Genomic DNA, 13,771 nt, shown 5'->3' on the forward strand with positions numbered 1-13,771 from the left:
TCTGAGGCCAAGTCCGTCTGTGAAATGCACAAATCCCCCGGAAGTGTCTGGGCACCATGTGTCATTGGCGTGCCAACCATTCATTTACACCCGTGGCTCCAAAAGGAGCCAGTCGGGAAGATTACGCAGACTTGCTCCCTGCCTTCTAGGAAGTTGTATGGGGTAAGGCAGACAGGGTGACATACGTTAATGTCCCCCTAAGTCTGGGCTGCTTCTGACACCCTCAGCCCTGGTCCTTTTGCACTTGCTTCACTTCAAACTACCCAAAGTGGAGTCGGCCAAACCAACTGTTCTTGTTTCAGTCTTTCCCTCCTTGTTGTGTTGTTGTTTTGTGTTTCCTTAGTTTTTCAAAAGCCTGCAGGAATGGGGATGGTACTCCCATTCTGTTACTTCTAATCTCGTTAACAATTTTTTGAATCACGTGAGTAGAAGCTTTGAGGTTGAGAAATTACGCACTTTCAAGTTTTGATTCCAGAAAGTCATTTCAGCTCAGCTGTAAACACGTCTAGAAGCTGAATCTGAAAGAGGAACTGCCTGCCCAGGCTTCCCCTGGGGAGCTGGAGGCATCGCCCGCTTCACGGTGCCTGATTTCCAGAGATCAGGAAGTTTAAGGGTGTGCCGGGAGGCAGGGGGTAAAAAAGAAAGCAAGTGCAGTTGGTTTAAAACCACACAGTGCCGAACAGTCCTGGCATTCTCGCGTTCCTCCCTTCCGCCACTAACTGGTGCCTTCCATCACCGGGAGATGAACCGGGAAGGCTGGTTATTGACAGCTGGGCAATTTGTACAATAAAGTTTAACGGCTTACATCCCCTCGTACGACTCTGTCAATGTTTTCAACGGATCACCTTCTCAGGTGCTGGTTCTCACGCTCGTACTGACTCGCTCCTTCTTCTCTTTCCCTTCAAGCGTGCAAACGCAAAGAGCAAGAACCAAACAAAGACAGGAACAATTCCCAGAAGAAATCGCGCCTGGTGTTCACCGACCTCCAACGCCGAACACTCTTCGCCATCTTCAAGGAGAACAAACGCCCGTCCAAAGAGATGCAGATCACCATTTCCCAGCAGCTGGGCCTGGAGCTGACGACCGTCAGTAACTTCTTCATGAACGCCCGGCGCCGCAGCCTGGAGAAGTGGCAGGATGATCTGAGCACAGGGGCCTCCTCGTCCACCTCCAGCACTTGTACCAAAGCGTGATGGAAGGACTCTCGGGCGGGCACAGGTCGCCTCCGGATGGGGACAACCGACACCAAAAGAGAACGCAAAGGAAAAAGACACCGGATTCTTAGCTGGGGCCCTTCACTGGTGATTTGAAAGCACAATTCTCTCGAAAAGAAACTATTCTAGCTGTAATCATAGGCCAGGTGTTCTTTTTTTGTTTTCTTTTGTAATGGCGATGGAGTCCAAGTGCAAGCTGAAGATTCATCTCTTTGAACCGGACATTGTCCTCCGAGCATGCTAAGCGTCCCAGAAACCCAAATGGGGCCTTCCTGGAGCGAGTTAGTTTCAGTGTGGTGTCAGCCAAGCTCAGGATCACTTCCAGTGCCAACGGTCTCGCTTTGGGGCCCGTTTCGGTCAGGGCTCCCCCGTGTCACAGTGGGAATTTGGCCTGCGGAAGGATTCTGAGATTGGGCTCCCAAGACGCTACTGTGAGAGATTCTTCTGGCAACAAGAATGACCTCATTTGCTTTCTGAGTGCTTGGCCTCATCATACCACAGTACACCAAAGTTCACAGCCATAACGTAGAAAAAAAAAAAGGCAAAAAACCCCCAAAACATCAGAATGATAATTACTGAGCACAACTTTTAAATATGGAAATTAAAAACAAAAAACCCAAGGACCTGTTTTTCCAACTCAGGCATCGTTCCATTGAATGGTTTAGAGCTTTAAGTTGATCCAGTTTACAATTTTCTTTTCCTTACCTCCTGGAAATCTCACGTGGTCTTGGATCCATCAAAAAAAAAAAAAAAAAATCAGTTCTCTCGAGCTCAACGTATCAAGCACAACGTAGATAAACAGAGAAGTAAGGAAGGTTCTGGATTCACCACATCTGGATTTTCAAGACGCTGATTGTGAAGTCATGAGGGAACCGTTGGGAATATGGCTTCAAGCACATTTTGCAGTTTGCTACAAATTCTGTTTGTACATAATGCAGACACGCACACTCAGGAGGCCAATTTAACTGTTACGGTACATGGAGCAAATGCAGCATTTTAAAAGATCTAGATTTTTTTAGATCATTAATGTTCCTTCTCAGTTATCAGTCACCTGGTTCCTCCTATTGTGCATTGTAACCGCCACGTAATTCATTCTCACTCTTTTAGACTTCAGTTATTTCCACATCCATCCCATTGGTAGGGACGTTTTTCAGTGTTTTCTAGCAAGAAAAAAAAAAAAAAAGTAATTCAAACCACCGTACGGGTTACTCATGAGGGTCATCTAGTCCCAAATCTCTTCCATTGTCGAATCATCCTCGCGAAACAGCTGAGTAAATCTGGAGAAAACACAGCACACCAAAGAAGCAGAATACTGCAAACCAAAGACATTTATTACTTGCCATTTTCTAGCCTAAAAATACTGTGATTACTTTTAGAAATCAGAAAACCTCTGCGACTCCGAATGGCATTCAGCTCTTGCATCTGGCTCACCATCGGGCTGAGCGAAGCGGCTAGCCAAGCCACCCAGGGAGCGGCTTTGCCGCGCCAGCTCTGGTTCCCGGCTGTCACCTTCCCACAGCGAGGGGAAGAGCGCCCACAGAACTCTGGGAGATTGCGAAGGTCACGATGTGCATACTTACCAGTGAATGGCCCCAGGGGGGCACCATGGGGGTGTTCAAAGCAAGCCAAACGCTGCAATGATTCTTTACAGACACTTGAGACTGACTTTTTTATGAATTACTTAATCGAAACCAAAGAAACTTTTTCTGCACCTACTTCTGCAACAAACAAGACTGTTCCATTAAAATGAATAAATAAATAAATACGTAAATCAATGAAAATCACCACCACCAAGAAGGAAGCACGCCAGAAAAAAAACAAAAACAAAAACAAAAAAAAAGCGCGAGACACACTGTGTTTAAACAGACCTCTTGGGACATTTTTTGGAAGCAGATTGTAAAGAAAGGGTTGAGACAAGAACAGATCTAAGGAAAAGCCTCAGCGGCTGCTGCTTCATTTGACAACTCACGCGGTAATCTTAAAGTTGAAGATTGTCTTTAATTTGTGCCTATGCAGTTTTTCAAAAGAACACGGAACAGAGCAACAGAAACCTCAACAGCTACAATACCAAAGATGAGGATTTCTCACATCTTTTGTTTCAATTCATTATCTCCTCTTGTCTGGCTAAAATACTAATCGCGTCATTGATCTGTGTAAAGGTAATCAATTTTGTTTCTGAGCGACAAAAGGAAAGGGTCATTGATTTGATTTGATTGTTTCCCTTTAATTTTGTTTTATGGCTTTTCTACCCCAACATGGAATCTCTCAAAAGCTTCCATGGACTCCAAGTTTAAGATGTTGGGATACCGAACTATTCTCTCTACTCCTCAGAGTATGGGGAATAATGTCACTTGAATGTTCTTTGCTTATCCCTTAGACTTGGTTCCTTCTATGTTCAGAGTCTCAGCATCAGGGGAGGGAAGGGGAGTGAGGGTCAGGGTTAGGGGTCTTGGTGACACATCCTCTCCTGAACCACAGAACCAAAGAGTTTATAGAGGAATCGACAGCCTCATGTTCATGTGATTGCTACATCATAATGGCTTCATTTGGGGGTGGGGGGAAACATGTAAAAATAATTGCCAGTTTCTACTTTTCTATTAGCTTTTTAAAAATCAGCTGTAAAGTTGCATTTCTAAAGAAAGATATATATATATAATATATGAATACATATATAGATTCAACTTGACATTTGGTGATAACCCAAAATTATTGCCGTCCAAATCCATGTCTTGTTTTGGTCAAGTGCTTCATTTATTAAGCATTCGGTTCAGAATTTTGCTCATCTCTCATGCCATCCCAGAGTCCATCTTCCACTGTGGGTGATTTGGAGTATTCAGATTTCTGTGGAAATTCCCAGGAAAGGTTGAAAGTCAAATTCAAGCATTTCAACATTTAACCTGTTGACAAATGGATTCATGGTGCAAATGAGTTTTACTTGTATTTGGGGTCCTCTCTATTCTACGCCTCAACCGCAATCAAGGTGGCGAGTGAGGTCTGTCCATGAGACCCGGTGCACAAGTGGGGCAGGGCCAGTGGGGCGCTCGTCTTCTATAACTGCTGGGAAGGCTCGGTGGGCCATTCCCACTGGCTATGGAGATGAGGCCAGCCCAGAAATCTGTTCTCCAGGAGCTACTCTGTCCCGTCAGGGTGTTCCAGATCCCCTCAGTGAGCAGATTCACCAAAGGGAATTCTCACAGGGGAGGTCCAACTCCTGTTGCAATGAGTTGATCAGTTTCCTCAGGGTGGTAATTACCAATTTGTATTGACAAGCCTGTGTGCAACCACAGCGGGCGCTGGAGTGAGGCAGTGGTGCTGACTGGGGGCTTGTCTTGATCCCGGAGAGAAAATGCAAAGCAGGGTGCAGGGAGAATCCCAGAGTCCTGCCCCTGGGAGCCCCACCGTCCATTGTGCCACCTCCTTGCTCCCGCCATGTGAGTCTCCCTTCGCAGGGGCAGCCGCCACGGAGCCGTGAAGGAACGCGGCCCTCCAAGGCTTTTGTACTTCATCCTACCTCGGATGTTCCGGGACTTGCCCCCGTATCCTTTTGTCTCTTGCTCATACCCCATTTCCCTTTTGTCAAATGACCTAGGAAAGAGTGTATTTCAGCAGGGGAATGCTCCGTATGGGTTGAGAAAAATGAATTTCAACTTGGCTATTTCTAAATGAAATCCTTGTGACTTGCGGCCAACGTTCTGGAGACTGGATTGGGGACCAAGCCTGCTCGGTTTGGTTAGTGATCCTTCGGCAGGCTAACCTCACTGTTTGGGTTCTGGCATCCTCTGAAGAGGTCAAGACCAAAAGAGGCTGCCTCTGTGGCCTGAGATTTCCATACTGGTAAAATCTGGTGTAGCCACATACACCCCCTCAGTGTTCCTGGTGACCTGAGGAAGATGTCATCATGTAAAAAAGGCAAGAACTTCCCTCCAAGGACTTTTGTTAAGTGTCCCCTACTGGATAATGTCATACCGGAGAGAAGCGCTTGCCTTTAGAAACGAGTTACATACATATATAAATACATGAGCGTATTCATATATTTATGTATCAAAATTTTAAGCCCTACAGAATTTCAACTTGTAAAAATTCTGAAAGAAAAAAAAAACAACCCTGCTAATTGAAAGGTAATGGAATTTGACTAAGTGGGTTTCCTCAAGCATTTTAAAATTTACTTTAAGTTAATGATCTCAGAGAACATAACCATTTGGGCTTGGACTTATACTTTAGCGTCTGTTTCTTCAAGCCAAGAAAAATTCCAAGCATGCCTCAGCCATTAGCAACAAAGGGGACAGTATGAAGGGACAGTTCTGAACCAAAATTCACATTCTTGAGGCAACAGAAACCTAAAGGCTATTGAGTGGAAAACTACCTTTCTTTATTCCTGTAGGGAAATTGGCTCACTCTTTTGTTTTTAACGTGATTTTGGTACTGGGGATATAAGTCTTTCATTTCAGGGAATTGTTTAACAGAGCCAGCTCATTTCTTTCTTAAAGGAAAACAGCAACAACAATAAAAGCTCAACCCTGATATTTAAAGACTTTTCCAAAATGTAAAATGGTAGGTTGTACCCCTTGAAGGTAGAGGAGAGAAAAAGAAATGAAGGACCCAGCATGACTCTGTCTCTGGATACATCAGAGCATCACCTCTGCGTTTTTTTCCCACAGGCTCTTGGCAATTGTGGGCTTAGGGAATTTAAGCAATTTTTCATTCTAGCTGAAAGGAAATCAAAACTAGGGAGGTAAACCTGACACACACACACACACACACACACACACACACACATATTCATATTCATTTTTGTAATTCCAACAGTGTATTTCAAAGCCAAATATAATCAATCACTTAATCTTACCTATGCCAGGCACCCACCTTTTAATGCCAATCCATTAAAGCTGAACAAATGTTTTAAAAAATCACTACCACCCGGTACAGGCGGGGACACTTTCCCACTGTTGAAAATGCTGGCAGAATTACTGAAGTGTCTGATTACCATTACCAAAGTGTCATAAGAATATACCTTGGTGGTGAACTCTGATTTTCAGGAGGTTGTACAGTAGGAATTTTTAAAAATATAAAAAGAACAGCCTGAGTCCCAATATTGTTGAAGAATAATGGACTATATTAAAAAGCAGAGAAAAAGAGATGATCATGTGGTTAAGGTTGACCCGAAGGCCCCAACATGAATACTGTGAAAATAACAGTCATGATTCTTAACAGATCAGAGATGGTTTTTTGTTGTTGTTGCTGCTGATGCTGTGTGATTCAGACCTGTTAGCCTAACCGGGGGGAGTGAGTACGCAATGATAGATGGAGGTGGTGTGCCTAGAACTTTCTAATATTCACGTGCAAGACTGGTAGCTTAATAATTTTGTACACTTAGCTAAGACCAAGTCACCTGTAAAACAATAGGAGATTCTAGCTTTCAAGTAAGGCCACAAAATCCTTCCTAAAGGAAGAAGTCCCATAAATTAATGACATTGGCTTTAAATAAGGACGTCCCAAAGCTTATTTTCCGTCCATGATTTATTTCCTTCCAAGGGGGGGGGGCAGGGAGGGGGGGTTGTTTTAGAAAGCCTCAGAATGTGTTATAAAATACAAAAATAATTATTAAAATAATATAAGGCCTTACATATGGGTAGACACAAAGCCTGTGGCCGATGGGCTATCGCATGAGACACAAATTGAGGCCCACGGGCTATCGCATGAATCCCACCGGGACCAGAAAGGCTCATTGTTCTCAGATACCAAAATGACTCTGACAGTCTGAGGCAAGTTAAAGCTACAACCCCAGCATTCCTTATAGGGTTTTGAGTTTGGTTGACTGGAATTAACCAGCTAAGACCTTTGTAGTAGAGAAAATGTGTATAGGAAAAAAACATATTGCTACAGGGGTGTTCATTCCATGGAAGCCTTCCATTTCACAGACACTTCACAGAACATAAACCTCGGTAGATCAGTTTGCCTAAAGCTTATACAGTCCGTCAGCGTGGATGTATATGGATTTAGGGATGTCTCTCGACATCCCTGTGTATCCCCGTAGCAGCACATAGTACCTGTGGGTGTCCAGACTGTGCAGACATGTGTGTACAGACATCTCCATACATAGCTACTGTCATCTGTTACAATAAATGAATTTAAGAGATCATTTAACATCTACGTGAGCCTTCTACGATGTACCTTGCTTTATTTATTATAACGTTGAAAAAAACTGAAGTGCAGGAAAGAAAAGTATCCCAGCATCCTCGTGGTGTACACTCGGAATTGCTTTCATTTGGGCACATCCAAGATAAACTCAACTTTCAAGAAACCTTGGATATTGTTTACTCATCTGAGGAAGAATGACACATATGCTTGATGACTTCGGTTGAATAGCTTTATTCTGGATCTCTCATAACTACGGCTAAATCCAAAGACCTGGAAAAAGACAAGAAAGAAAAAAAAACAAAAAAAAATAACAAAACGAAAGAAAAAAAATAGCAAAACAAAGTGCAAACTAATAGGAGAAAAATGAGCTCTGGTTTCCAGGGTTGAGACAATGTGCTGTGGTGTTGTGGGGGCTGCACCAGCTACAGGGGGAAAGCGGGGATTTTTCCTTTGTGCTTGTCACATCTCAGTGGTCTTTATGAACATGAGAAAGCTTGAGAGGTTATGATTTCCTGCTTTATTTTCATTTAGACTTTCGAAAGAGGCTATACATTTTGTCCATCAAGAGAATGAAGACAGTTAAAAGAAACTTTTTTCTCCCCCTTGTCTCTTTGGGTTATGACCCAACAAGCTATGTACCATTCATGTAATTAATTTATTTAAATTAGTTTCTAGCACACAAAAGTGTAGGATTTGGGTAATTATTTAATCGTCTTACTTTGATTTTACTCCTTGTACTTATTTATCAAACTATAGACCAATGGTGCATCAGAGATGCAAGCTTTCATTTAGAATTCTCTTGAAAGGTAGTTTGCTTTATAAAGCAGTGAAATTCTGTTACAGACAGGGAAGAAATACAGGTTACCAACAAAAAAAAAAAAAAAAAAAAAAAAAAAAGGAAAGAAAGAAAAAAAATCAAGGTATTTTTCCTTCTTGAATTAACTCTGGAAATAGTTTAAATAGTGATTATTAAATTATTTAATTTAAGTTTGCAGCCCCACCTGGTAGCAGGCAAACTTCACCTTTTAATTATTGGGGCCCTCAGAGCCTTCCTATCGTAACTTATTTATTTAACTTATTCAGCATCTACAAAAGGTGCACCGTATAGTTTATATTTTTTATTTAAAACAATAGAGAGCACTGCAGCTTGTTTGCTGTCAGAACAACAGAGCAAAGTGTGTGGACGAGCAGATGACTATTCAACCCGAACCTGTACATTCAGACCCTGCTTCACCAGCCTGGATTTCAGGGCGGCTTCACAGAAACTGGAAAAAATAAATTGAAAAGATCGTAACAGCAAAAAGAGAGAAAACCCTTACACTAGCTGCTTCCAAGAATGAACTCTGTGTGTGTGTGTGTGTGTGTGTGTAAAACAACAAAACAAAAAAGGGAAAAAAAAAAAAGCAGAAAAAAAAGGAAAAAAAAAAGGAAAAACTTTCTATTTCTAGTGAGAACCAAAGAAGGCTACCTCACTGACTTTTTCCATTTGTAATTTTAATCGTGTTGAAGACACCAAAGATACCAAAGATTTCTTTCTCTGTGCGGTCTGCATTTTGCTTGTGCTCTTTTATAATTTTAACTATTCTCTCTGACATATGGTATTTACAGCGGCTCAGATACCCCAAAGAAATAATTATCTATGTGACGGTGGCTGCTAATTTGGAAAGGGATATTTTCTGTGTTTCTCTCATTTGTTCGCTGTCCCCTGCACATGTTCAGATGCTGCTGTAATTGGATTCCTTAAATCCCAGTTTCAAATTGGTGAAGAAGGCTGGATGGAAGTGGCCTTCAGTGCTAGCCACGACCTCTGTCCCCGCTTTGGAGCTGTCACAGTAAAGATTTCTAATTCCTGAACCATAGAAATTCTAATCATTGAGGGGAAGAGCTGGAAGGGACCTTAGAAATCACGTGGTCCAACCCCCAGGGGCCTGGAGGAGTGAAATATTTACCCAAGTCCAACAGCTGTCTGGAGGCAAAGCCCAGACGGGCCTCCTGCCCTACTGTTCCAGAGCTGCACCCCCGGCTCAGTGCCACCTCTGCATGAGACGGGCCACATGGTAGCAGAGAGGAAGGTGGCAATCCTGTAGCCACGAGCGGAGCCTGGGGCTTGTCACTTAATGTTTTCACGCTGTGGAAGAAGCCACAGGTATTACAGCGTTTGTCCAGTTAAAATCTCAACGTGACGTCACCTATGATCAGTCGCTTGTAAAGGTGGTCGGTCTTGCAATATTAAAGCTCACAGAGGGGTTTTCACCCTGGCAGTGTGCATTGATCCGGGTGACCACTGTTGAACCTCTGCGTTACAAAATGTTGTATATATAAGCATTGAATTCAGCGAGAAGAGAAAGTTCATTCTTGGTCTGCTGAGTTTGATTATTATGGATATTTTTAGGTCATATTTATCAGGAAAGGGAATTTGAGCAGTACACGTGTGACACGGAAGGGGTTCGGCTTTTGGCCTCTTCCTCTTGATTTGTAGGTGTGTATACTTGGTTTCTAGGCCAGCTCTGTATTTCTGAGAAGTTTAAGCCTCACATCCTTGGATCCTTAAGGATTATTCATTGTAAATGGAAGGTGACCCTAAAAGTTCACAGGAATAGACAGGCCACTTTAAGAAACAACTGACTTGAAGTTGCTTCTCTCTTCCCTTCTTACTCATAAAATGAATTGGTCTTTTTAAATTTTCTTTTGGGTCCATTCAATGATTAAATCACCATTAAGATCCATTCATCAGAGTGATTTGTATGTTAGCCAATGAACCATTCGCAGCTTTTGACCAAATGGGTTTTAGACATATGCAAAGATCCCCCTCTAGTCTTTATGGCTCTTTATTGAGTACTAGTATTTCCCACTTCACATAATAGAGTTATCTTTGAGCTTTTAAAAAGACCGCTAGGCAAAGAAGCTAAGAAGGGAAAAGACCAATCGGCTCATGTGTCCCATGCATCAAAAGACTGTAGCTAGTGGAAGGCAGACCGGCAGGCTAGGAGCCGCTTGCCCCTTTCTGCAGTTTCCAGTACAGATCTATTCGAAAGTCCTCTCCCGTCCAGACAAGCTCCAAGCTCCATCTTCCCCCATACAAGGCAAACTCATAAGGCCTTCCTTCCATTTGGTTTTCTTCCCCAATTCCTATTAAAAATAGAATCCTCAGAATACCGGGGAGACTTAAGAAAGAAGATCCGACGGTTGAGCAAGGGTGCTCCCCTAGAAGCAAACACCTTCCTCCCCAGCCTTCCTACCACCAAACCCCCACAAGAGGGAACCTAGAGAGAGCGACTGCAGCCTGAACACAGAAAACATCCCTCGATTGGCAGACCCCTCCTCAGCAACACCCCCGCCCCCCACCCCCCAACCCCAGCCTCATGCTTCACTTGCAAAGTGTGACATAACCACGGGACGAGTGCCTTGCTTGAACCAAAGCAACGATTTAGCCAGTCTGGACCTCTCTGTGCTTTTTTTAATCCTTCCTGTGAATACCTCAGCTTCAACTGGGCCTCCATATGGTAAATTGGTGGGCTTATTGTACTGTGGTGCTTTGCAACGCAACCCTGCAAAGAACACGGTTTGTACTAATACCAAAGGTTCTTTCTCTCTGTCTCCTCCTTCTGCCTCCCCCGTTCTTGTCCCTTTTCTAGTCCTTCATGGTTCCAAAGCTTTACTATGAACCTGGGCATGTTGGCAATGCAGACCGCGCAATTCCTTACCGAATTTTCTCAGATATACCTCATAGATAATAGTGTTTAGAGTAATGTTATTATAGCGTATGTAATAAATTATTCACTGTTTCTTTTGGTAACTGTGATTTAAAAAAAGAAAAAAAGAAAAAAAAGCTTTATACGTTTTAGGTTGTGCTTTTGTAATAGACAAAAAGGTGCGCTTAAAAAAAAAAATGTATGTTCTTTTTTTGTTCCCCCTTTGAATTTTATTTATTCTGGATTGGGGAAAGTTGCAGAATGAGCCCAAAGTTTACAGTTTCATATTTTGCTGAAGAAACAATCTGTGTTCATTTGCTCTGTTGAAAAAAAAAAATTATTTTCTACATTTGTGCTACTTGGTCTGAACAATTAATTGTTCTGTGTTAACAGTGTAGTATTATAATTAGCAACTGCCAATCAGTGCTATAATTTTATGCATGAGGCTAAAACTTTAGCAGTGTGATGCATTGTGGTCTTAATAGCAACATTTTTCATTTTGAACTAGATCTTCCCCTTTGGTTCAATGGACTTTTTTTATGCATGGGCGCCCATCGTTTGTTAGCAATTGTGGAACAGTTGTGTATACATTAAACTGTGAAAATGTACACAGTTCAGCCTCAGACATTGGTAATATTGCTTTTATTGGGAGATGTCTCACCTCAAAAATACGCTTACATCTGTTGGGATTTCAAAATGAGTCAGATGGAATCAAGTTCAAATTTTGCGAGAAAGGTCATTCCAAGTTTGAGTTACCAACTTGCATTCCACAAATTGGGATCCTCATGACCCAGCAGTATCACTGTATTTGAGAGGGGTCTGGAAACAAGCGCTGAAAAACAACTCTGCATTTTTAATGTCCTCGGAAAGGAGTCACTTTGGCTTTATGTTCATGACCTCGGACCTAACTGGCCTGTGTATTTGGAGATGTGAATTCATCCAGCCCTCGCCTCTCCTAGATCTCTGCCCGGGAATGGCCACTTTCTGCTTGGTTTCTTCTGGTATTTTGTGGTCAGGTCAGTTCTCAGTAGCAACTCAAATGGAGTCAATATCGGCAATTACTCTCTGGCTTTGTTGTCCGTTCTCCCGGACAACCCCACCAACTGTTCCAGTGATTTAGGCCAAAATGGCCATTTCTCAAAACACCACCTGTGCAGCCAAATCATGCTTCTTGCTCCCAAGAGTCAGAGGTGACTCTGTGTCCTGCCCAACAATTTTATGTTTGTCCTAAAGGGAGTATAAGAAGTTCTGAAACACAGTTTTGGGAAACCATCTTGGTTTCACTCCCCAATTATCTGAGGCCGCTGTATCTCAAAAAGTATTTTACAGTTGCAGTGGGTCGGGCAGACTTGTTCTTCCTTACATTTGGGGTCTGAAACTCATTCTCAAGTTTCATACCTATTTCCCAAATCAGTATGCTTGACATAAAGCCAAACCAACTGCCAAGCACGCTTTATTCTGCGTAGGAGAGTGCAGTTAGGGAAACAGTGGTGGGAAAACAGCCATCTGCTATGCAAAATATCGGAAATCACCAACAGTGGAACATTCCTATTATTGGTCAACGAGAATTTGGGGGAACGCGCTTTCATCACCAATAGAAACAAGCATATTTTTTATTTGGCCTTATAAAGTAGCTTGTGATAATAAAAGCTTTGTAATATATAGTCTTTTTAATTTTTTCCCCTTATTAATTTGCCAAAGATGGGAATGGATAGAAGAATTTTCAGTTGGCTTTTGTAAGACAGTTAATGATTGTAATAGTGTTCAACCTTCCAGAAAGCTTTATATGTTCTTCTGCAATAAACCGAATCAATTGTTTGTTCCAGTGAAGTTCTCCTCACATGCGCAAACCCACAGATATCTTGGTGCAGATTTTATAACATCTACAAAGTTCAAATGCATTTTCGATCCAAAGTAAACAGAGGAGTGTCTGAGACATGAACGTGCCCAGCCCTTTTTATTACAAGCAACGCATGGGTCTTGCTCACCAGGATTTGCCAAGAAGACTTGTCTTACGAAACTCGAGGTGTATTTTGTTATGCCATTTTATGTCCTTTTTTTTTTTAAAAAAAAAAAAAAACAACTTTGTGGAAAGTGATATGTTGAATCAAGTGTAAGCTGAGTTTTCCAGACAACTGAAGTAGCTACATCGTGAATGTTATTTTGTTATTAAAAGGTTTTTACTCAATGCTTTGTGCCCGTGGACGTCCTTTCCTTGGAGACACAGAACTATGGAATTTCCTCAGCTTGGCCTGGATTCTGCTCCTGCTCTCATGGGGGAACGTGGCCATGGCCTGGAAAATTAAGGTCCTGGGCAAGAAGGTAGATTTGGGCTCTAGGAAGAGATCTCCTTGAGTGTCACTTTAAAGAGAGCTGGGCCAAGCTTGCTAACTTTATACTCTCTCTCTCTCTCTCTCTCTCTCTCTTTCTCTCTCTCTCTCTCTCAATGCCAGCACTTCTCTGAGATCCCTTGTCCTTGAGCACATGCCAGCATGAAAGCAGACCCCAATTCTTATAGGAAAGGCAAGGAAGAAAGAATAGCAATCCCCAATCTTCAGTGGCCCACCAAGCACCCATCTTTCCCCAGGTGGGGCTCTGCCAGCCAAGGATGTGGGTGGCCCATCTGGTTGGCTTCCCCACCTTAACTACCGCAAAGCATACAGGTCCCACAGTCCAGTCGGGCTCTTTCCAACCAGAATCCCCCTTACCACTCTTCCTCCGCATCCT

General features: G+C 42.7%; 1 protein-coding gene across 2 annotated transcripts in view; it reads left to right on the top strand.

Moving 5' to 3' along the window:
- Positions 1 to 13,232, top strand: part of ONECUT2 (one cut homeobox 2) — a 57,994-nt gene extending 44,762 nt beyond the window's left edge. Inside the window, exon 3 of one of the 2 annotated variants that reach the window (XM_053902765.1) lies at positions 907 to 1,016. Coding sequence is in view for 1 of the 2 variants with exons in the window: in XM_019463803.2 (XP_019319348.2) it covers positions 907 to 1,193 (287 nt within the window). In the remaining variant the exon portion in view is untranslated. Of the gene's footprint in view, positions 1 to 906 lie in introns of both variants that reach the window. The other variant, XM_019463803.2, reaches the window with a different exon arrangement.
- Positions 13,233 to 13,771: the final 539 nt, after the last annotated feature.

This window comes from Panthera pardus, unplaced genomic scaffold (assembly GCF_024362965.1).
Source record: "Panthera pardus isolate Hobbes unplaced genomic scaffold, ASM2436296v1 HiC_scaffold_15, whole genome shotgun sequence".
NCBI lineage: Eukaryota > Metazoa > Chordata > Mammalia > Carnivora > Felidae > Panthera > Panthera pardus.